Genomic DNA, 22096 nt, shown 5'->3' with positions numbered 1-22096 from the left:
ATGACCCTAGCATGTCCAGATCGCGAGATAATGTAAAACACTGTAATTATAGAATTTCCTCATTAATTATGCAAATAAAGTCCTCATTTGCATAATTTGCATTTAGTTATGTACATCTCTCTCTCAGCTACCTACACACCAAAAATAATGAAAATATGTTGTTCCTGTCTGGACTTATTGGCTTTTAAATATTTCGCCAGAAAGTGCCCTGCAGTTCCAGAACAAGCCGCTAGGGGGCCCAAACTCATTTGACTTCTTCCCAAGCACGAGAGCTACCTTCCATCAAAATTTCATGACCCTAGCATGTCCAGATCGCGAGATATCACAACCGGAAGTTGCGCTGCAGTACCAAGGGAAGCCACTAGGGGGACCAAAATCTCATCGTTTCCAGTTTTTGTCACACTCTACCAACACACCAAGTATGAAACCAATCCATCCAGGCGTTCTTGAGTTATCTTGTTGACCAACAGACAGACGGAAGGACGGAAGGACGGACGGACAGATAAACGCAACTGAAAATATAACCTCCATGACACATTTCATGGAGGTAATAATCCTTTCATTCCAAAGTGCAAGCAGCCTTGCAAAAGCCAAATACTAAGTTACATTTGCACTCATTTCCCCGATTTTGAATAAAGAGCAAAAAATTCAAGTTAAGTTTACCAGGGAAAATGTAAGCAATCTACGGTCTGTTTCAGATATGGTTCAATCAGTCTATATTTTTGTATGCTTCCTAAAAAAAGTTTGGCTCACCTTATTTCCTGCTCTCAGCTTGGAATCCACATATTTTGCTGCAAAACAGATTTATACTATAGTGTTAGAAATTTTCCAGCACTGTGACAGTAATTCAAAACAGCTAGAATATAACCTGCATATGCATATTATATTTCAAACCTGGGGTCATGTGGTATAACGGCTGAGTGCTTGACTCAGAACCATTTGAGTCCTGACATGCCACCTATCTTGAGTCTTTGGGAAAGAAATTTTACACAGCTTTCCTCCCTTAACTCAATTGAAAATGAGTATTGTCCTGTCCTGCATTTGTTTCTATGTGTGGGACACAACACCAGCAACAGCTGCCTTTGTCCACCTTGTATTGTATTGTTACAATAATTATCAATAAATCAAATCAAATCAATCAAATAAAATCAATCCTGACTCCTCACCTATCAATTCTGCCGGCTTGTTCAGTCTCTTGTTGATGAAAGTCTCAAACGACTCCTTCATGGTGTTGATGAACTTCTCGTTACTTGAGAAGCAGCTCTGTAAGATGTTGTCCACCTTGTCCTTGAAGTCTAACAGCTCCTGAACCATGGTCTTATCCTTCTCAGGGTTGATCACTATGGTGGAGCCAAACGACTGTAGAACGTGGGACACAGACAGTCAGTTAGGCCAAACTGACTTAATTTTATGGATGACATCCTCTGAAGACCCCCAAACTCAGCATGTCGGCAGAGCGCGAAACCCGTATGTTTTGTACATAGCATTTCAGCAGAATGTCTCATATAAGGTTGTATTCGCTCATATAAGGTTAGCATTTCGACAGTAGTTTCCAAATGTTGTGTCGGAAAGAATATCCTCTGCAACAGGCAAAATTCTGATGCAACGTTGACCAAAACCCCAACGAAAAACTCGAAAATGCGGGGTTCTGCGCAGGCGCAGTACGTTCTGCCGACGTTTGTTTGTTTGCACCTTTATTTATTGATGAAAATACACAATTCGGCCAACAGGCCGCTTTTCATTGTGGTCATCATGCAGGAGAGAGGTTCAATTCCTACAAAACACATAATGTATACATCAGACTTGGATACATGATTCAGAGTCTTAATAAATCTAAACAAATATTCATCATAACATGGTACAACTTATATACATACATAATTAAGTAAATACATAGATGTCAAAGCAGGTAAGTAGTTCTTGTCCGTTCGTTTTTCATTCCTGGTTTCTACCTCTTTAAGAGTCTCTTAAAGGAAGCGAGGGTTGGGGCCGTGCGTATGTCCACTGGAAGACTGTTCCAGGCAGTTTATTGTTTGTTTATTGAAAACCAAAACCCATCGCAGCCTCACGGCTGAATTGTGAGGTCTGTACACAAGTAGCGAACACGTTACAATTGTTAGACTATCTTATTACATTTCGAAAAATACATTAAATTAACATTGTTACTTATAACATTCTAACTTCAAATACTAAAATTCGCAGTATATGTACATTTTAAAAACATTTTTCAATCATTCATAATCTTTAAAATAGATATTTTTGTAGCTGCGACATTTAAGCGAATTAAAAACAATACTGGAAGAATGGTATTAAAAAGACACATTCATTCGGATACAATAGTCTATACATGAAATGGGCACGAAATAACAGATTATTACAAAGTCTCATTGTACAGTCTGACAGCGGTGTACAAAAATGATTTTCTGAGCCGCTCTGTTCTGGCCAAGGGAAGGCTGATGTTGTCATGGTTTCTGAGTCTACGCCCCGTGGAAGTCAGTCTCTGAGGCGGAACCAGTTCGTGAAGTGGATGTTCTGGTTTCATCATGTTCTTTAGTAAGGTGATGGCAGCCAACTCCCTCCTTTCCTTGAGGGAAGGGAGTTTTGGCACAGTCCGTTTGCCTCCACAAGAAATTATGCGTAGTGCTCGCTTCTGTACTCTTTCAATGTCTCTCGACTGTTCAGCACTACACCCAACCAATAAGACATTCCCGTATTCCAGAACAGGACGGATCAAGGATTTGTATACCTGGAGAAGGTCATCAACATCCATGCCTTGTTTGCACAGCAGACGCAGGTAATGTAGTCTGCTTGAGGCCTTGGTTACACTTGACTTAATGTGGTCATTCCAAGTTAGTTTATTGTCAAAAGTGAACCCTAGCCCCTTCGCAACGGTTGTTGTTGGCACGGCTTACCCACCCAAGACAAGTGGTGGCAGTGCGGGAATGTTCCTGCTAAAGCTAATATGCAGCGCCTGGCTCTTCTTGCCGTTGAGTAGCATATTGTTGTTACTGGACCACGAGTCGAGACGTGCGGCTTCCGCTGACATGGTTGTGTCACTAGCAGCTTTTCTACTAGGACAGTCCTGGACATGTTGACGTCATCAGCGTAGCCAATGTTGAGTGTGTCGCTGTAGACTGATATACGTGAAGCCATAAACAGTAGAAACAGGTAAGGTGACAACACACCTCCCTGTGGCACGCCCGACGTGAGTACCAGCCAGCTGCTGAACTTGCCGTTGGCCATCACTCTCTGTGTGCGTCCCCTGAGGTAGTCGTGGAGCCAGGTGATCATACAAGGGCTAGGTACTGTGTCAATTACGCGTTGAATCAGGATGGCGTGGTCCACTCTATCAAAAGCTTTGCTCATGTCGGCAAAGAGTGCTTGAACTACCACGGGGTCTCTGGAATCAAGCGCGGACAGCCAGGACTGTACCATCTTGACCACAGCTATAACAGTAGATGAACCCTTCATGTATGCGTACTGATCTGTTATAGCCGGAGTTATAGAAGGGAGAAGTCTCTTAAGAATGCACCTTTCCAGTAACTTGGCAAGCGTGGGAAGTAAGGACACCGGCCTCATGTCACTTGGTTGGGCGGCACCTTTGGCCTTAGGAATGGGAACCACATTGGCGGCCTTCCACACTCCTGGTACAACTCCTTGTTCATACGAGGCATTGAACAGATGTGTGATGATGGGTGCTAAGTCCTCAGCATATTCTTTGAGAATCCATGTTCCAGGCAGTGGGTCCGCGGTAGGCTAGGGATCTTCTAAAGCTCTCTAGATGAGGTTTAGGAACAACTAGTTTATTGCTTGTGCTTTGTCTAGTTGACCTTGTGCTTTGCTCGCTACAGTAAGCAAACATCTGGCGCATGTAGTGTGGAAGTTTGTTGTTAATGGCTTTGTAGACGAGCATGATCTCGTAGTGTTTATGCGTTGCTTTAATGTCTTTCCAGCCCAACCGGGTAAGCACTTCGATTGATGGTGTCCTGTAAGGCGCCTTCAGTATCAGTTTTCCTGCCCGATTCTGCATTCGTTGTATCTTCTGCAGATCTTGATCTGGAGCAGTGTCCCATGCTGTGCAGGCATATGTTATGTGTGGCAGGAAAATGGCGTTATACAAAGTGCAAAGAGCTGACGTTGAGATGAAGGGGCTGACGTGTTTCATCATAAAAGAAGAACGCCTCAATTTCCCCAGTACAGCCTTCACCTGGTCCTTCCAGTTTAGTTGACGGTCGATAACCACACCTAAGTAGGTGTATTTATCACATGTTTTAATGTTGACACCATTGACAGTAAGTCTGGGAGGGTTACAGTTTGTCAGTCTCTTGTTCGTTCCTATGTACATACATTTACATTTGCCACCGTTCATTGATAGCGAGTTTGCGGCAAACCATTTTGACAGCCTTTGTAGGTCGTTCTGAAGTACCTGCTCAATGTTTGTGGAGTTTTTATGACTAAAGTAAATTACAGTATCATCTGCGTACATTGAAATATCGCAGGACTGTAGACATTCAGGCATATCATTGACATATAGGAGGAAAAGAAGGGGCCCCAATATCGATCCTTGGGGCACCCCATATTTTACTTGGTGAAACGCAGAACTTACTCCGTTGATGGAGGTGCAGTGCTTCCTTCCGGGGAGGTAAGACTGGAACCAATTGAGTGCGCTACCTTGTATGCCGTATCTAGACATCTTCTGGAGAAGGATGGAATGATCCAGAGTGTCAAATGCTTTGGACAAATCAATAAAGACTGCCCCGTCAGTTCACCGTCGTTCATGGCCTTGAACCATCTCTCAGTTAATAAGTGCAACGTGCTCCCAAACTCCATGTAGTGCGCGCAGCCCCCACCACCACCCCCCGGAACCTCAATTTCCCATCCAAGCCAGCCTAGCGGGGACCAATAGGCGGGCAGCATTTCGGCCACACCCACAACCCGCGCTTTAGCAAGATATGGTTGAAAAAGATGTTTATTAAACTTGTTCAAAAGATACATTTGTAAATTGTTTTCTGAAATTCTGTGTCTTTGAATAGTTGGAGCAAAATAACTACCGAGTCGAGTTAAACCATTTTGGCATTGGGCTTACGTCGGCCGCGCGGCGTACAAAACAGTATCTTAGGCCAAGTCTTTGTCTGTGAAAATGTAAGAAAAGAGGCCTTGCAGTCGTGTCCTGCCGATAACCTTGCCGATACCCAGGCGGTATGAAAAACTATGATCTTGAAAATATGAGTGGCAGCATCTCGATACCCTTTTTAAAGACAAGGTTTACTTTGCCGATTCCGAGTTTCCAGTTCGGAAGTCGCCGACACACCAAGTGTTGACGTACCTTCGGCACTGGAGATCTAGGACGGAAGCCGCCTTACCTCTGCATACCGAGTGCTGAGAAAGGAACCCGTTACTTCGGTACTTGCATTATTTTCACCCCAAATACACCAATTCTTACATTGTTTATCTGACATTTCCAACTCAGATTACCTGCCGCGCCGTACGGAAGGATGCTGTTCAACCCCATTGTTGAATGGAATCGACCGCAAAGTGGGCGTGGCGCGGAATGCTGGTCACCCATTGGTCGCCGCTAGGCTATGTGGATGCGAAATTGATGTAGCCCCCCCCCCCCCAAAAAGAAATGCTACTAAACCATAGGAATACAAAGCTACTATTTTGAATTTTCGGCAGTACTTAAGTTAGCGATGTATATGACAAGCCAGCACATGCTGGCTTTTTGCAGAATTTATGAATCGGCACTGTACTGAGGTCTTGAGTCGTGGAGCTTCGGTAGCCTGGGTGCCATTCTCCAGAGTTACCACTGGCTCCGTATTGTCGCTAACTACCATGGAGTACCCAGGCCTAGAGCCAGGCAAGAGCCTCGGTGGACATGATCTTTTTTTGTGCGCGGATGTCATCCATAAAATTAAGTCTAGTGAATCATACATAGCTCAAACATTTTTGGACATTGAAAGAGCTTGCAATCCTTTGGAAAATAACCTCTATCAAAAACTCAAAGAAAAGTCTAGGGTCTTCCTGTCTACCCAAGTATATTTTGTGCTTCAAAACATCCAAGAAATGTACCCAAGTTACATAAAAACAGTGAGTATGGAGTATATCTTTAGTATTTAGAGTTGAACCTGGATGTCCTTACTTTGATGTAGTCTCCCCAGTGCTGACACAATGTCTCCAGCCCTGCCTTGACTTTAGCAAACAGGTTGTACATCAGCTTCAGGTCGTCTGTTCTGTTCTCATCTAGGAGCTGGTGCAGTCCCTTTTGCAGAATGTTCACCAGATGTTCCCCCAGCAGTTGTTTCTCTACACACGACACAAGTGGCTTCCTGGGAAAGATACACACACAAAAAACCATCACCGTTGTCCAACTTGTCAGAATTATTGTATACATTTGTACTTTTATCATTGTGAATGAGTACTCTTATCATTGTGAGTGAGTACTCTTATCATTGTGAGTGTCTGAGTACTTTTATTATTGTGATTAGAGTTATCATTGTTATTGGAATAAGATGTTGAACAAATTAATTTTCTTATTCACAAATAAAAAAAAATTGCTAAACTAAAATATTCACATGAAAATGGAGTTGGGTGAAAACCTGTATTTTGATACACTCAGTTTAAAGGCAATTTCTCTCAGTTTTTCTGTGGTCATGTTGTCCTCTGAAACTAAAATTTCACTTCAAATAGAAGAAAGAAAATAGCATGGAATTTTAAAACTGTGCTTAGCATCATGACAAGGGTAGAAAAACTATTTCATCTTGCTGAAAAATTGGACGCTCACTACAACACAAAATCTAAGGATACTAGATCATGTCAAGTGAAATCTTATGATACTAGATTTATTTATTTATTTATTTATACATGTACATTCATCTTAGGGACAAATGGGTAGTCCCTTCAGCCATTGAGGCTGATTTCCAAGGGAGCCCATACAAGAAAATAATCGATAATGTAACATAAAAACTAGATACAGAAGCAATTGCAGACAGCATGACTGACTGTGTGCTCTGGTCCATGTAGAACATGAGTCTGTCCTGTTCCTCTTCTAGTCTCTTATCCACATGGTGAAGGTACTCTGCAATCTAGAAGGGAAAAAAACAGACAAGCATTGGTATTTTGAGTTTCCACTAACATTTTTTCTCTCTCTCTCTCCAGTTTAATGTCTTTTTTCCCCGAAAAGTGCAAGTCCTTTTTTGAAGCAAGTTTTTTTTTAGATAATTGAACTTTGTTTCAATACAAAAAACATGCCCATTAACTTTTCAATGGTGATTTTGAATATCCTGATTACAAAGCATTAACATTTTACTGAGTGTCTGTCTGTATATTGAATGATATACATGTTAAAGTTACAAAACCCACCTCTCTCTCCTGCATCAGTCTTTGGCCCTCTGCTGCATACAATCTCTCCGTCTCTTGCAGAAATCGCACCTCAAAGGCCTCCTTGTAAATCTAAACCAAGCCAAATGGCAAAAAAAAATTATGTATTCGTCTGTATAAACCACACACAATTTGAATGACATAGCTTGTTACCTAAACTAAATGAGCACTTAAATTGTTATTGGCTTCAACAGATCATCTATCAATGAATACATAGACAGCAGACGTTCGGCAGAATTCCACTTGTGCGATTTGTGTGTTTTGTAAAACACTATCAGTACCAATATGCAGACACTTAACCCATGTATTGCCTGGGCTTGAAATGCCACCTGCATATGCAGGTAAAACTGGAGCTGTGCAGTTTTATGTCTACACTGGAGCTGTGCAGTTTTATGTCTAACTGCACCTAACCTGTTTATGTACAAATGTAGGTGTAGGTGTCCATGGATTTGTACTTGCTTCATAATAGCCTGCATTGAATGTTACCACCTATGAAGTATAAAATAAATAATCACATGGGTTTTTGAATAGTTTATTATGATCCATACTTGTCAAATTCTGAGTGGAGCAGGTATAATTTCTGCAAAGGTAAAACATAATAAAAAAACTAGAAGTGTAACATTTGCAAAGCTTCACTTGGCCCTGCCAAACAAACTACTGCTTTGTTTATTCTTACTCAAAGACATTCATATATACGGTGACCATGCAGCCCCTCTTGAACTCAGTTCTGCATGGCAGTTCCAACATGATGTAACCCAACACCAGTTACCATGGTGACAGATGTCTGGTCCAGGTCATTGACTTCATTTGTTTGGAAGAGAAGAAGAAACTGAGCAAAAACAGTATGCTTTCCTTCTGCGAAGGTAAACATGATAAAAACTGGTTGCTTCCGTACCTGTAGATCCGACAACATTCCCAGCAGGCTCTTGAGCAGACTGCGGTCGACCATCTCCCCGTTCCGTTCTCTCTCGATCAGCAGCAGGAGTCCGTCCACCGTCTTAGTCTGAACAGACGTGTCACTGATGATGTGCTGACGGAACAGGTCCAGACCCATGTCCCTGGGAAACAGACACACAAAACAAAATTAGAGGGTAAATGTATGAAAATTACAGTACATGACAGGGCTCGAATTTCAGGGCTAGAATTGATCTGTATTTTGAATCAACACACTTACCAAAGAGATGACACCATGGAGTTCTGTAATACATAGGTTCTATCCAGGAACAGGAAGATACTCCGGATCATAATCTGAGGGAGGAAAATATTTGTTATCACACATAAGGTGAATCAATATAGCAAAGTTCATCTGTGTAGGTACAAGTCATTATGAAATGTCTCTGACGTCACGTTCCAAGAGTAGACGGGTCCATTCCGTGAACAAGGTTGATGGAGTCAACCGAAAATTTGGGGTAAGTCCCAATTCTTTGTAGTTAGTGTTGGAAGTTAAAGCTTAGTTTTTATTTCATAGTGAATCAATTTGTTATCATTTCAAATGATTGCTGGAATAAAATTACCATGAAAAGAACCTGTTTACATGACCCAGTGTTGATGTTACACTTCAAAGAAGCCATGTGACAAGTCTCACTGGGTCAGTCTACTGAGGAAGACCAGAGTGCCTGGTCGAAAGCTCTAGGTGAGAGAACTTCTTTGTGTTAGAGCTAAAGTTTTAACTACAAACATGAAAACAACCTGTCATTCATACATTTGAGATGACGATCAACAATTGAATAAGTCACACTAGATACAGATATACGGCTGTACATGTATAAAAATTAGATGTGTATACACTTTATATTGTCTGTAGAAGACGTGCACATCAGATGAACATATACCCACCATTTGTCTACAGTGATCCTGCCAACATTTGTTGATCTTCCTCAGGAACAACACACTGTCCAGCTCATCAGTGGGGCAGCAGTCAAGGACATTAGTACAAATAGTAGCATTTCACCAGACATTGGTACATGTACTAACTTACATTACTGAATCAAATTCTGCAAAATACTATGTCAAGATTTTATGGTCTCTATTGACATTGTGTAAACTACAAATATTTTTCAGAATTAATAAATTTATAGGGTTTGATTTTACAGAATACTGTTCACGTGTGAACTAAAAGCTAAGGGTTTAAGAAAACAACTCTCTAAACTTCTGCCATCTTGTTGTCATATCTGCAGTGACCTCATGATTTCAAGTAGACAGTGCATCATTTAATGTCAAATGTACCACCAATCTTAGCAGTACTGGTACTAGTGGTAGTTGAATTTTGCATTCAACATCATTCATTGTCAAGCAATGTCAGCAACATTTGAGAATTTTAGCTCTTACGCTTCACAGATTTTTGCAGCAGAGATTGATTCTGAGAATATGAAATTTGCCATGTTTTGAAGCCTGTCATTATTTATGAATTTAACATGGAATGTCTTGCCTCATATAAGGACTTGGAAAAAATAAATTACTGTAATTCCTGATTTGTTCACTGTACTGATAAGTTCACTGTTTTCACTGTCTCTTGTGTACAGTGAACTTATCATTACAGTTAACAAATAATTCCTGGACTTTCTTTTTCCTGCACTTATCACCACCGTGAACATATAGTTACGTGAACATGTCCATTTTTCTCAGACCGTGAAATTTTGCTACCGTGAACATAAAGTGAATTACAGTAACTAAACTAGAAAGGTGACATTTGGAAAGCAAATGCAGCATCATTTTTACCTTTACATGGCCCAGCTTAACAAACTGCTGCTTTGTTTGTTCTTACTCAAACAAACTCATCTTTGGTGACCATGCGCCCCTCTTGAACTCAGTTCTGCATGGCACTTGCAACATCATATAACCCAACACCAGTTACCATGGTGATAGACTTCTGGTCCTGGTCATTGACCTTATTTGTTTGAAGAAGAAGAAGAGGAAGAACAATATGTTTCCTTCTGTGAACTTGTGAAGGTAAACAATAAATGCACATTAGAAAGGATATCCCGAGTTGCCCTTGAACTGTGTGATCTGATGTTTGATGTGTTCCTCACACACCACCTTGAGTGAGTCGTACAGCATGACGGCCATCTTGTGCGAGCACATGTTCTCCACCGCCTGGTACAGCTCCTCCAGACTGTACTTGATGGACGTGCTCTTGTGGATGGCGTCGACCGCACCGCGCAACTTCATCCATGTCTCCTCTTTGTAGTTGTCGTGTAGCTTGGGTTTACCTAGTTGTTCAGAAAATATTGCAATGCTGGTTTTAGGCATCAATAGTGGAACATTAACTTTGATTAAGGGTCCCTTTGTTATAGCTTCAGTCAAAAGTTATAGTTTCATTTTTTTTTAAAGATTTATGAAGGTTCTCCCTTAAAAAAACCCTACATGGGTTGAAAAACAGTGTAGGGAGTCCAAATCATAGCATAGGGAGCCCCTATGCTCAAATAGCCTAGTGAGAACTATGACGAGTATATATGAACAGAAAAATAAACAAAATACAATATTCATCCTACTAACTACTATGCCATTTTCATGCAGGAACAGAGAGGTTATGCTATAGTTCCTTCTTCTGTCTAAAAAATAGATGCATATACAGGATATAAAGAATTACATCAGATATTCACTGATGTGAGTGATGGAACATGCTAAAATCAGTAGCTGGCTAAAATGAATATTTACTAATACTATTTAGGATGATTATTAATGCAGAAAAAGTGTTGGGCATCTTAAGTTCATACATGATCATAGCAATCAGAGATGATAGACTTCACCCCCTTACCCATAATACTTTGTTTTGTAACCCTTCCAGTCCCACAGACCAAAATAGCAGCATAACATGGCTGTACAAATTAACATGCACTTGTATGGAAACACTGGACTGCTGTATAGGGAATCACACACACACACTATTCACAAATACTGGAATACCAATATCAATTACAACTACTAACAGGTTTCTTTGTTTTTACAGAAATAACATACTAGTAATCCAATAGAAGATTATGAATATGATATACTGGTACTATGGCATAGATGATGATCATGAGTGGCCATAGTACAACATGTGCAGTTAAAATGTTGATAAACAACTTCATGAATATGTAAACATACTGGACACATGCCATCAAAGTAATGCCATAGCTGCATAGTTAGTTTTATATGCATGGGAGCACGGTGAGTCCAACTTTGTTTCGTCATGCGTTTGTTTACATCTGGTGGGGCCAGCCAGCACAACAGCATCCGCTATACTGGGTTCACTAAGGATTTACTGGGGCAACTAGCACCATCAGAACTTGTTGACATGCATGTGTAAGCCATTAGTTAGGTGTGGAAAATGTCTGCACTTTCTGTAAAGCAATGAAAATCCCTCTTTTTCCTGAATAGGGGACGTTAAGCTCCCGTGGGTTGGTGACATTTCACAGGTAGCAGGTCGTTTCCCCCCCATGCCTTTTCCCCCCCATGTCAGTCTGGTCATTTTCCTGTCAGTGGTTATGACTGCTTAAGTTATTTTTTTCAATCTAAGATAAACGTAGGTTACTATAACTGTTTACATGTAATAGTGCGATATCTGTACTTTTGTTGTAGTTTTTCCCCAGTTTCATAGAATTTTACAGACTAACAAGCCGTCAGTTTCACTGCGGCGGGCGGGGATGCCAGGTTCCCCCACCACTAACACAGCCCAGGCGCGGTGTCAAGTTGGAGATTTCAGCGACTGCTTGCTTGTGTTTTAATGTTTAAGTCAGAGACGTTTATGTTTGAAATATTTTAAATCATAGATGTTTACGTTTCAATGTTTTCAATCGTGGATATTTATGTATAACTTGTCACTGCATCTGGCGCTGTGCTAACATCAGGCAAAACGGTAGTCAACATAAAAGAAAGTAGTATGCAACAACGACATCACATGTAAACACTTATAGTAACATAATTTTATCTTAGATTGAAAAAAATAACTTAAGCAGTCATAACCACTGACAGGGAAATGACCAGACTGACATGGGGGGGAAAAGGCATGGGGGGGAAACGACTAGAAACCACATTTCACACACATCCACGCGTATATATTATATAACTTGGGCCTACCTTTGAAATTTTTGATCACCAGTTTCTTGGCCGTGCCAGGCTTGCTGTTCGCCAGAGAAGAGGCTCTGTTCGTCAGGCCGTTACTGCCCACCAGAGCCGAGAAGTTCGGCTTGCGGCTGTTGACCGATTCGTCCATCTGTGAGCTCGAGTGATGGGCAGGATCCGAGTGACAAAAATCAGAGTCTTCCTGCTTATGTCTCTTCAAGCCGGCCAAACCTTGACGGTTCTCTCCGGATACCCGCCGTTTTCTCTGGCTCCTTTCCGTGTCCTGCTGGTCGTGGGATGCCTTCTTCCTCGTCGCATTTGAAAAAGGCATATAACCGCACGATTAGACCGTCTAGCGGCCCAGTTTTGAGGGTAACAAGGCAAATTGTCGAATTTTAAAGATTTCTAGCCTGACTCTTTGTTGCAGGCAGATTCCAAGATGGCTGCCGTACGCAGAGGCTGCTGGGATAGCGCTGCGGCATTGTGGGTAAGCACTGCGGCAAAGACCTGGCGACAGCCCAAGCCAATCTCCAAGCAGATGCGTGGTGCTTGAGCTCGATTTTACCCGAAATTTGGATGCAGTGCTCAAAATGCTTTCTCTGGTACCTACAATTTTACCAAATGTTAGAAATTTTACAGGCAAACCGGAAGAATTTGTTGGAAATACTGAAGATGCTGGCATAACTTTAAAGAGCTTACAACCTCTAATATATAACGTAACTTAGTATAGGGTGTAAATTAGAATAGAGTCTAGGATTTTTTAAATGCAGCGCTCAAAATCATCTTATCTTGTGCTCTTACGATACACTAAAGAAAGAATCAGACCATGGGCTTCCGTAAAACCTCATTAGGTTAATTAGCTGCAAACTGCAAGTTTTTATTTGTACTGGCAGATTCTCTGTAAATTGCAGGATGCAGGTGGGTATTTCAGGTGAGCAGGTGTACATATTCAAATTTTAGCTGCTGTGACCGGAAATAGACGACGGCCATGTTGTCTGGTATACTGATGCAGACGGACGGAGTTTTCTCTTCACAGTTTTGGTCTTAAACGGAGTTCAATCCCAATTGGTAAGAGTCCTTTTCTTCATCTTCTTCTGTCGTGCCTGGTGGTGCGTTGATATTATGGTAGCATGTTAACTGGCTGTTACAGGCGCTAAGCTTTAATCTGTATATATATGTACATGGAGGTTTATTCGTCCTTATTATAACCATGTATTGCTGAAACTGATACTTATATGTTTTGTTGGACGACCCTAACTTTTAAGGATATGTAGATCAAGCTAGCCCGACTTATAAGCTAAAGAACTCTGCCTTTATTAGGCACGTTTGCGTTCAATGTATTGTTTGTGTACTGTAAAAGCTGCATACGCTTGCTAGTCACTCAAATACATCCATTGTATTACATGTACCTTTGTATTATCTATTTGTGTACATAATGGTACTAACTGGCGGTAGTACACAACAATAACTCAGGATGTGAGTTCGTACACGTACATGTATATATCTGTTTTAAAAGAAGGGAAGAAACACGCAGTAAACTATAGCAATGTTTATAGCCTTAGATGTTCATCCATCTGTAACAGATATAGTGTAGCACTTCTGTAGAATTTATTGTCTGTACGACTACTATGTAAAACTACATGTACTACGCTCGTGGGCATGAATGTGCAAATAAACCTCATTGTCATTGTACTTTCCGACAGGATTAAATTTGTCAGGTGAACTTCAGAAGTAGAGAAGTCGGACGACAACAAAAATGTTCATCTCCCGGAGAACGGTTTACGCGGTGTGGCTGATAACTGTGGCGCTGTTCATTCATGTCGTCATCACCCCACAACTGGCACAGGTCGTCAAAAGGTCACTGTCTGTCGCCATGACAACGCCAACGCCGACCACACCCAAACCAGCTACTGCCTCGGTGTCTTTTTTGAGGAAACCTTCTCAGCTGGAAGCCGTGGCATTTGAGACTGCAAAGAAGGCCGAGAAAAAGAACATAAGTCATGGAGAACAAAGGTTGGTATGGTCATCCTGAGCTCACATGCGTATAATTGAACAAGGAGGCTAGGTTACATGTAAATATAATTAAGTTGAATTTAAAGCTCATTGGACGGAAGTATACGCGTGTGTTCGTGCGGGCACGCGTGTGTGTATGTGCGTTTATGCAAATGCATGTGTCAGTGTATGTATGTATGCATGTTATGCTTGTGTGTCACGATGTGCGTATGTTCAGTAAGCGTTTGTGTGTGTGTGTTTATGCATGTGTGGGTGTCTATACGGCCGGTTGTGCTTGCGTGCGTATGTGTGTGCGTGTGCGTGCGTGCGTGTGTCGGCGCGCTTTCGTGTGGCTATAGGCATGAACTTTATTGACGTAACAAAAGTCCAGCGACTTTCGTAAGGTCTAAAACTGCATGTAGACATACAGACAAAACATGGGTACAACGAAATTAACCTACGTACAAAACAATATATATAACCAACTAACCCACAGCCTTGCGATTTTGTTTCCGATGTAGAAAGTACATTCCAAGCAGTCCTACATGCACGCCTCATCCAAACATCGCCTTCATAAAGGTGCACAAGTGCGGGTCTTCCACCACACAGGCCATCTTCATGCGCTACGGGTTCGAACACGACCTGGTCGTCGCCCTTCCCCGTGAGGTTATAAGTCCATGGATCGGCTGCGGGAGTGTCATCCGCCCGCAACACGCCATGAAACTCCCGCCAGGAACCAAATGGAACATATTCACCCATCATACCATCTACGACAAAACCAACTTCGAGCGTTTCATGCCTAAAAACACACGTTTTGTAGCGATACTTAGACACCCCATGAGTAGAATCAAGTCCGCTTTCAATTATTTTCACTTGGAGAAGAACTTACCCGGAATGGCCGCTAGGGGGCGGTTGTTAGAACTTCCGATTCAGACATACCTGAAGAACCCGGCTTACTGGGACGCCGTGTTTGTGAAGCCTGATAAATGTATTCCTGACGAGTGCGTGAAAAACTGCATGGCGAAAGATCTCGGACTACAGCAAGACATCGATAACAATCAACGGGCGGTCACAAAATTCATCAAAGGCATTGAAAGAGATTTTACACTTGTCATGATCATGGAGTACTTCGATCATTCTCTGGTCATGTTAAAACGTCGCCTGTGTTGGACACTGAGAGACATCCTATACAACAGTCGCCAGTACAAGTCGAAGAACTACAACTACAAAAGTTCGAATTCAACCATCATCACCAAAGAAATGGAGGACAACTACCGACTGTCTAGCGCGGTAGACCACGCCCTCTATGCTTACTTCAACCAATCGCTGTGGAGTAAGATTCAGGAGGAAGGTAGTGAAGATTTCCTCGGAGAGGTCCGACATTTTCAGACGATTCTTGTCAGCGTTTGGCGGTTCTGTGCAGTGAGGAATCAAACCGCTAGGCTTCGCATGAAGGCGTCGCCTTGGAACGACGAATTTGTGGTGGATCGCCGTCTCTGTTCAAATCTACGTAAACAAAGATGGCAGTGGGACCTGGATATCAGAGACAAACTGGACCAACAATTCTATCAAAAGGCTTCAGGAAAGAAAGATCAAGTTAACGGACTTTGGTAATATTTATTTTCAAGTATAAACTTGTAGGATCACTAACTTGATACACAAAATGAACAAGATGATTATTATTATCATTGACAATGTTGATTCGTAAGATCTTCATCAGGATAAAACGACAAACGTTCGAATTAAATCTGAATAAGAAAATTGTGTGCATGGATGTTGTTGTTTTCGTCATTCCAGTGATATGTACATGGTAGATTTTATTATGTTTACGATAGACTATAATATCTAACATCTAATATATCACATGTTCTTTTCAAAATTTTAATTAAAATATGAAACAAAATGTGTCAGGGACAGACATATTAGATCAACCAAGGAAGTTTAGTCTCTTTGGTTAATCATAAAATGTTTCTTTGAACTCAGATACCATCATTATAATTATATTGGCAGTTCTGACTACTTTTGGCATGATAGGCACTTATTCAATTCTAATTCCAGAAACAGGTGCGGCAGTATCAAAAACACTTGTGCGAAGTGTAGAATGAAAACGGTAAATTTCACTAAGAGACAACAGTGCCACCAGGTATCCGACATTACAATGCGGATAGAAACCCAACACACCATAAACACGCTACGCTTTTCCACAGAAAAGGACTGCAGTGAAATGTAATCCAGCGTGAACAAAGGGTCGCATGCTTACTGGTACTGTGCGATAGGGTCCACAGTTCGGGGAAGACAGCCACTGCCAAAGGGCTGCTTGTTTTTTCAAGGCACAAGCTGCGAAACATTTTTTTTTACTAGTGTTAGGATCTAAAGCGTCATGTTAGTTCACAAGGTGGTTGTTTCACCACAGTGATTTCTTGCTACTGCCATGGTATGTACGTTTAGTTCCGTATACGAACGTACTAGACGACCGTCAGTAACGCTGAATTTGCTACTAGTACCCGGCGGTACCAGTACCTGGTACCTCGGCGGAGTTGGACCATACTTTGCCACGTAGACTGCCAGAAACCCGACTACTTTACGAGAAATAGGACCAACAGTCTTGTGAAACAAGGTAAGCTGTTGTATTCTGGTGGTTTGTATCCACAACGTACGATTTTCTCACGAAGTGGCAAAGCTATTTTGATTCTTACAGTTCGTCTGAGTCACAGTCTGGTTGACCTCAAAAACACAGTCTGTGAGTGTAAACCACGTAACTTTTTATCTCAACTTTTTATCTAACTTTTTAAAATTTATGCTTGTTATATCCGGAATGCTCACTTAACTGAGCCTTGACCATATCCTCTTATGTTATAATAATTATATTCTCTCATCTCCATATTTCTGTCTGCCTCTTGTCGAGCTACCTCCTTGCACAGTACATGTATAGTCTCTACCAGACTAACTACGCTGGCTATATCTAGGAGAATTTGCCAGGGGAGTTTGGCCGCCTTGTAGGTTTTACTGGCCGCGCAGGAGGGAGGAAAGAAACTACCTCCCCGCGGCCGGACTTCCTTGGTCAATTTTGCTCTCTTTTTTGCCGAATTCTACGATCCGTATTCCCGTAGAAAGGCCTGGTGGAGGCTAGTACATGTACCTTGTGGGATCGTCTTTGCCAGATCAGCGCCATCTTGTGACATGGCTATATATATCATCTTAGTTTGCCTTTCGTCACAGTGGTTGAAAGATCGTAAATAGAGCAGGGAGCTATCCTGTGTAATAGTGCATCGATATCTAGATTTGTTCCGATTATAGTGAGAGATGAATAGAGGACGTGTATGTCAGTAATCGTGATACGAAAATGACTTTAATAGCCTCAGTGGAGGGAAAAGAATGTCAGCTTTATCGAGAGTTTTCTGCTGAAAATAGTACACACAATAATCCTATTGTATATTACTTATACTGAACGAAAATGTGGTGTGATTTTAAAGGCTTAGTCTTGAAACTTTCACTCAACAGCTCCACCACTTCTACAAGAAAGTGGAGACGAAAAGCATCAAAACATTGTTGACATACTTCATACTTCAGTAGTTGTGATGGAGCATAGCTAATGCCGGGGATAAAGACAGATTCGTTGGGCTATGACACGGTTTGGTTAAGCAGAGTGATGGAAGTTTCCATGCCTTTGTAGTTGTGGTGCGGCCTGGTATGGAAACGTCACAGTCTTTTTGACCTGATAGAATCATGGTTGGCCCAGGTTAACGGGGTCAAGTGACGGCCTTCATGCCTGACTACCTGTGGCTGAGTGACCGGTTGTTAGAATGGTAATGTTAGGTTCTGGTTGAGCAGTTTTGTGACTTGCCCGTCACGGAAGACGTCCCAGCACGCGTTTAGAAACCCATTCAGGAATGAAAAGCTCAAGAAATGTTATTTCATGCGTATTTTCCACAAGTCGCCCATGCCACGACACCTGCCGCATTAAATAGACAGCCCCCCTCCCCCATTATGAATGACCTTTGAATGCTGGGTAATCTGTTACCTTTATCAGTATAGCCGGTATAACCGTCCTTGCAAGGTCAAACTTTAAAACCTTTGCACATCTAGCTTCAAGCGTTGTTTAAAGCTGTATATATTTGACAAGTAGCTATATTTACGAGGCAATTGTATGTAGAGATACTTAGTATTAACAATGTCTTCTATATTGTGATTTTTATTTTTACGGAAGGAAAACATGTTGTTTATGCTACGTTTCCTCTTCCTCTTCTTCTCCAAACCAAAAAGGTCAATGACCCGAACCAGACGTCTGTCACCATGGTAACTAGTGTTGGGCTACATCATGTTGCAGTTTTATAGCAGGAGGGATTTAGACTCCTGTCACCATATGTGTAAATGTGAGTAAGAATTAACAAAGCAGACCATATGCGAAGGTAAACATTATGCATTTGCTTTGCAAATGTTACTTCTCTAGTTATGATCTATTTCTCTGACTGCAGGGTGAAGAAACAACAATGCAGTGGCTTCGTAGTTTCGAGTTCTTTTGTTCCACATTCTTTCTCCACGTCTGTCTTCTCGGTGAGTATTATTCATGAAAAAAACATTACCTTGAATATTGAACATTATGAACAATACAATGAATTACCACTAAGCTTCTCTGCAACGGCATATATGTTTTTGTTTTCTACAGGATTGGAAAACTACGCAAATGCAGAGTCGCACATACAGTAAGTTGTATAAAAACATTTGTGTTTGTTAATATGTAAATCTTTATATCAGATAAATAGAAACAAAACACGTGTCTTCGTATTTAGTTGCACAGGGAACAATAGCATGGTAGTATATGTAAATGTCAATATCAGGCATATTTCGCTATCCAAAATATTTTTGTTTTGTACCTGTTTCGCCGTCCTAACATTGTACTGGCTGGCTTTAAAGTGTTTTCACTGTGTAACGATATATCTGTACTTTCGCAGCATACATCATGAAAACGACTCCCTCATAGCCGAGCATGTATTTGAAACACTGGAGAATTATGACGGGCGAGTGCGGCCTGATTTTGGAGGTAATCTAACTACTTCCTGCTTTTAATATACCTTATATAATACAGCGTTTTCTTTATTGTTTTCCCAAGATAATCTTATAAGTATAAGGCACTGGTTGACACAGACTCTCTGAGTTTCATTATGGATAAAAAACAATGACAAGTATTGACCGTATGTCATGTTGGAATAGATACCATAAAGATTACAGCATTGGGATGCATTCAGCCGCAATGCTAACCAGTACGAGGATTGATACATGCTTTAGTTTCAAATTATTTTGTTATTTTCTTGCATAGTGAAACCGACAGAGGTGCAAGTGCAACTCTACATAGCAAGTTTAGGGTCCATTTCGGAGATTAAAATGGTAAGTGTAACTAAAACATCTTTCATATGTGTGTTGATATGATGCACGATTGATAAATAGTCAAGCTACTGTGACGCTAGTTTCATGTTTACCTTCGCAGAAGGAAAACATATTGTTTTTGCTCAGTTTCTTCTTCCTCTTCATCTTCTCCAAACAAATAAAGTCAATGACCTGGACCAGACGTCTGTCACCATAGTAACTGCTGTAGCAACACCCTGTGGAGTTGGGTTAATTATGTAGCAGAATAGAGTTGGAGAGCCTGCTCACCACACATATGCATGTATTTGACTTTGAATAAACAGTACAGTTATTTTTTGGGCTAGACCAGGTGAAGGTAAACATTATGAATTTGCTTTGCAAATATTACATCTCTAGTAATACTAGTACTTTGTTGTTGTTACCTGATTTTTTTAACGGAGTAGTTCAATGCAAGGCCTATACGACCACTTCTCGTCATTGAACTAGAAAGATGAGAGAAACATGGCTATGTCAAGAGATGGCGGTGAACGTTTGATTTGAAAGCCTGTAGATTGTAGGTTGGTGGGAAACACTTGTCAGGGAGGGAATTCCAAAGCTTGGCCGTACGGGGAAAGAAACTGTTACTGTAAAAAGATTTCAAACAAGGAATTTGGACGGTGAAGTTGTGTGAGCTAGTGGAGAACCTAGTGGAACGCTTAAAAGTTCTGAGTGGTGGAACTAGTTGGGTGAGATCTGCAGAGCAATGACCTTGAAAATATCCGTAAAAGAGGGACATATTTTTGTGCCTTCTGTACAGGACTACACGATGACATTTTACCTCCGTCAGTGGTGGAACGACCCGCGGTTTGAGTTCCCGGACCTGAACCAGAACATCGAGCTGCACAACGTCGACTCTCGCGATATCTGGACGCCGAGTATCTACTTCGTGAACGAGAAGGACGCCGGGTTCAGACCGTCTACTGACCACGCCAAGGCGCTGTGGATCTGGCCGTCTGGTGACATCTTCTACGGAGAAAAGTTCGTGTGAATCAAATCCGTTTGATAGTTCAACCACCTATTTCTGTATTAGGCCTAGGAAAAATGTTGTGTTTCCTGTTTCCCTACGGATCCTAAAAAAAAAAAATTGCTGACCCTAGCCTTTCTTTGTGTCATCAACCTTTTCTAGCTCCATGATCTGACAAGTGAGTGATAAACGTTGTACAATCGGTTTTCCAACATTGACATTGAAAATATTAATGTCCTCATGCAAGTATTACTTTGTTAAACTGTATTGTATGTTCAATCTCTTCAGCGAGATTGGCAATGTCTAATAACAAGAAAGAAAATATCCCTACCTACCGACCCTATTTTTCTCAGAACTGAAACAGGAAACACAACATTTTTTCCTAGGCCTGATGGAAATGTTGTTTTGGGTGACGAAAATGTTGGTTTGTGTAAGTAATGTGTAAAACATACATCCATCACAGTTGGAACAAGTAAAATCTGAGATTTTATACCTCCGGGCTTTTTATTGTATACTTTTATATAGGGTTTTAAACAAAGAATTTATCGAGACCGGACACCCCTCTGTGTGAGCGGTCATATACGTGGACCAGACCGAGAATAGCTTAAATATGCCAAAGGTCAACGGTCGCGACCACTTTCTCGCTCAAAGGAGTGTTTTGGGGCCACCAAAAGGCACCATTGTCACGCCCGAAAACACATATACAATAAAAACAAAAGGACGTGCACCATCTGCAGCCCAATAGCAAAACATATACCGAGTCTCAAAAGAATCCGTCCACCCAAACGCGAGAAACAGCTGCGAACATGAAAATCTAAATCTCTCACAAAACCCTTCCGCGGAAGGATGTCTCCTCCCCCGGAGGTAATTATTACACTTGCCGAAACAGCAAAATGATGCGTCTACAATTCTTCAACATGAAACAAGTGATCGATCGATGATGAGAGCTGTTTTGTCATCTTACATTTCTTCCCCTTTTTCTACAGGAAGACAGTGATAGGTTCCTGTCCGATGCAGTTCCACATGTACCCGTTCGACAGCCAGACGTGTACGTTCCAGATAGCCAGCTGTAAGTACACTAAAGTTGGCGTACATGGTTTCGTTTGTTTGGCCAATTCTAGTAATAAATAAAACACCCACTGCCTTCTATACACTTGTCATTAACTTAATTCAGTTCATCGTAGTCCGTTTTTTTCTCTACTTTGGAAACATAAGCAAGACGCTGCGTTGTTATGTCATTTTCTTCCACTTTTTTGTGTGAAAAAAAATCAACATTTACTTTTTACAGATGGCTACACGACCAAGGATTTGATA

At 41.4% G+C, this 22096-nt stretch overlaps 3 protein-coding genes across 7 annotated transcripts in view; 2 read left to right on the top strand and 1 right to left on the bottom strand.

Annotated features, from left to right (window-relative positions):
• Positions 1-12922, bottom strand: part of LOC109463941 (cullin-4A-like) — a 26959-nt gene extending 14037 nt beyond the window's left edge. Inside the window, exons 1-11 of one of the 5 annotated variants that reach the window (XM_019760841.1) lie at positions 12439-12916; positions 10358-10586; positions 9214-9283; positions 8552-8625; positions 8273-8435; positions 7360-7449; positions 7000-7082; positions 6140-6326; positions 4607-4696; positions 1167-1359; positions 754-791 (exon numbers count right to left, since the gene is read on the bottom strand). In XM_019760841.1, coding sequence (XP_019616400.1) covers positions 754-791; positions 1167-1359; positions 4607-4696; positions 6140-6326; positions 7000-7082; positions 7360-7449; positions 8273-8435; positions 8552-8625; positions 9214-9283; positions 10358-10586; positions 12439-12754 — 1533 coding nt within the window. In that variant the 5' untranslated portion in view covers positions 12755-12916. Of the gene's footprint in view, positions 1-753; positions 792-1166; positions 1360-1797; positions 2015-3730; positions 4340-4435; positions 4697-6139; positions 6327-6999; positions 7083-7359; positions 7450-8272; positions 8436-8551; positions 8626-9213; positions 9284-10357; positions 10587-12438 lie in introns of those variants that run through there. The other 4 variants (XM_019760842.1, XM_019760845.1, XM_019760843.1 and 1 more) reach the window with 4 other exon arrangements.
• A 1854-nt stretch (positions 12923-14776) lies between these two features.
• On the top strand, positions 14777-16176 carry LOC109463649 (galactose-3-O-sulfotransferase 4-like). The gene is made up of 2 exons (XM_019760502.1): positions 14777-14814; positions 14937-16176. Exons 1-2 carry the CDS (start codon positions 14777-14779, stop codon positions 16027-16029), a joined length of 1131 nt encoding a protein of 376 aa, XP_019616061.1. The 3' UTR covers positions 16030-16176.
• A 498-nt stretch (positions 16177-16674) lies between these two features.
• Positions 16675-22096, top strand: part of LOC109463648 (glycine receptor subunit alpha-4-like) — a 9235-nt gene continuing 3813 nt past the window's right edge. The window contains exons 1-8 of the mRNA XM_019760501.1: positions 16675-17032; positions 18891-18969; positions 19082-19118; positions 19368-19456; positions 19733-19800; positions 20576-20796; positions 21769-21851; positions 22071-22096. The exon at positions 22071-22096 is cut by the window's right edge and continues 106 nt beyond it. Of these exons, the coding sequence (XP_019616060.1) occupies positions 18906-18969; positions 19082-19118; positions 19368-19456; positions 19733-19800; positions 20576-20796; positions 21769-21851; positions 22071-22096 (588 nt within the window). The 5' untranslated portion in view covers positions 16675-17032; positions 18891-18905. The remainder of the gene's footprint in view (positions 17033-18890; positions 18970-19081; positions 19119-19367; positions 19457-19732; positions 19801-20575; positions 20797-21768; positions 21852-22070) is intronic.

Source organism: Branchiostoma belcheri, unplaced genomic scaffold, assembly GCF_001625305.1.
Source record: "Branchiostoma belcheri isolate BF01 breed outbred unplaced genomic scaffold, Haploidv18h27 scaffold13, whole genome shotgun sequence".
Classification (NCBI taxonomy): domain Eukaryota; kingdom Metazoa; phylum Chordata; class Leptocardii; order Amphioxiformes; family Branchiostomatidae; genus Branchiostoma; species Branchiostoma belcheri.
Note: the sequence above shows the minus strand (reverse complement) of the source record. Positions and strands in the feature narration are given on the sequence as shown.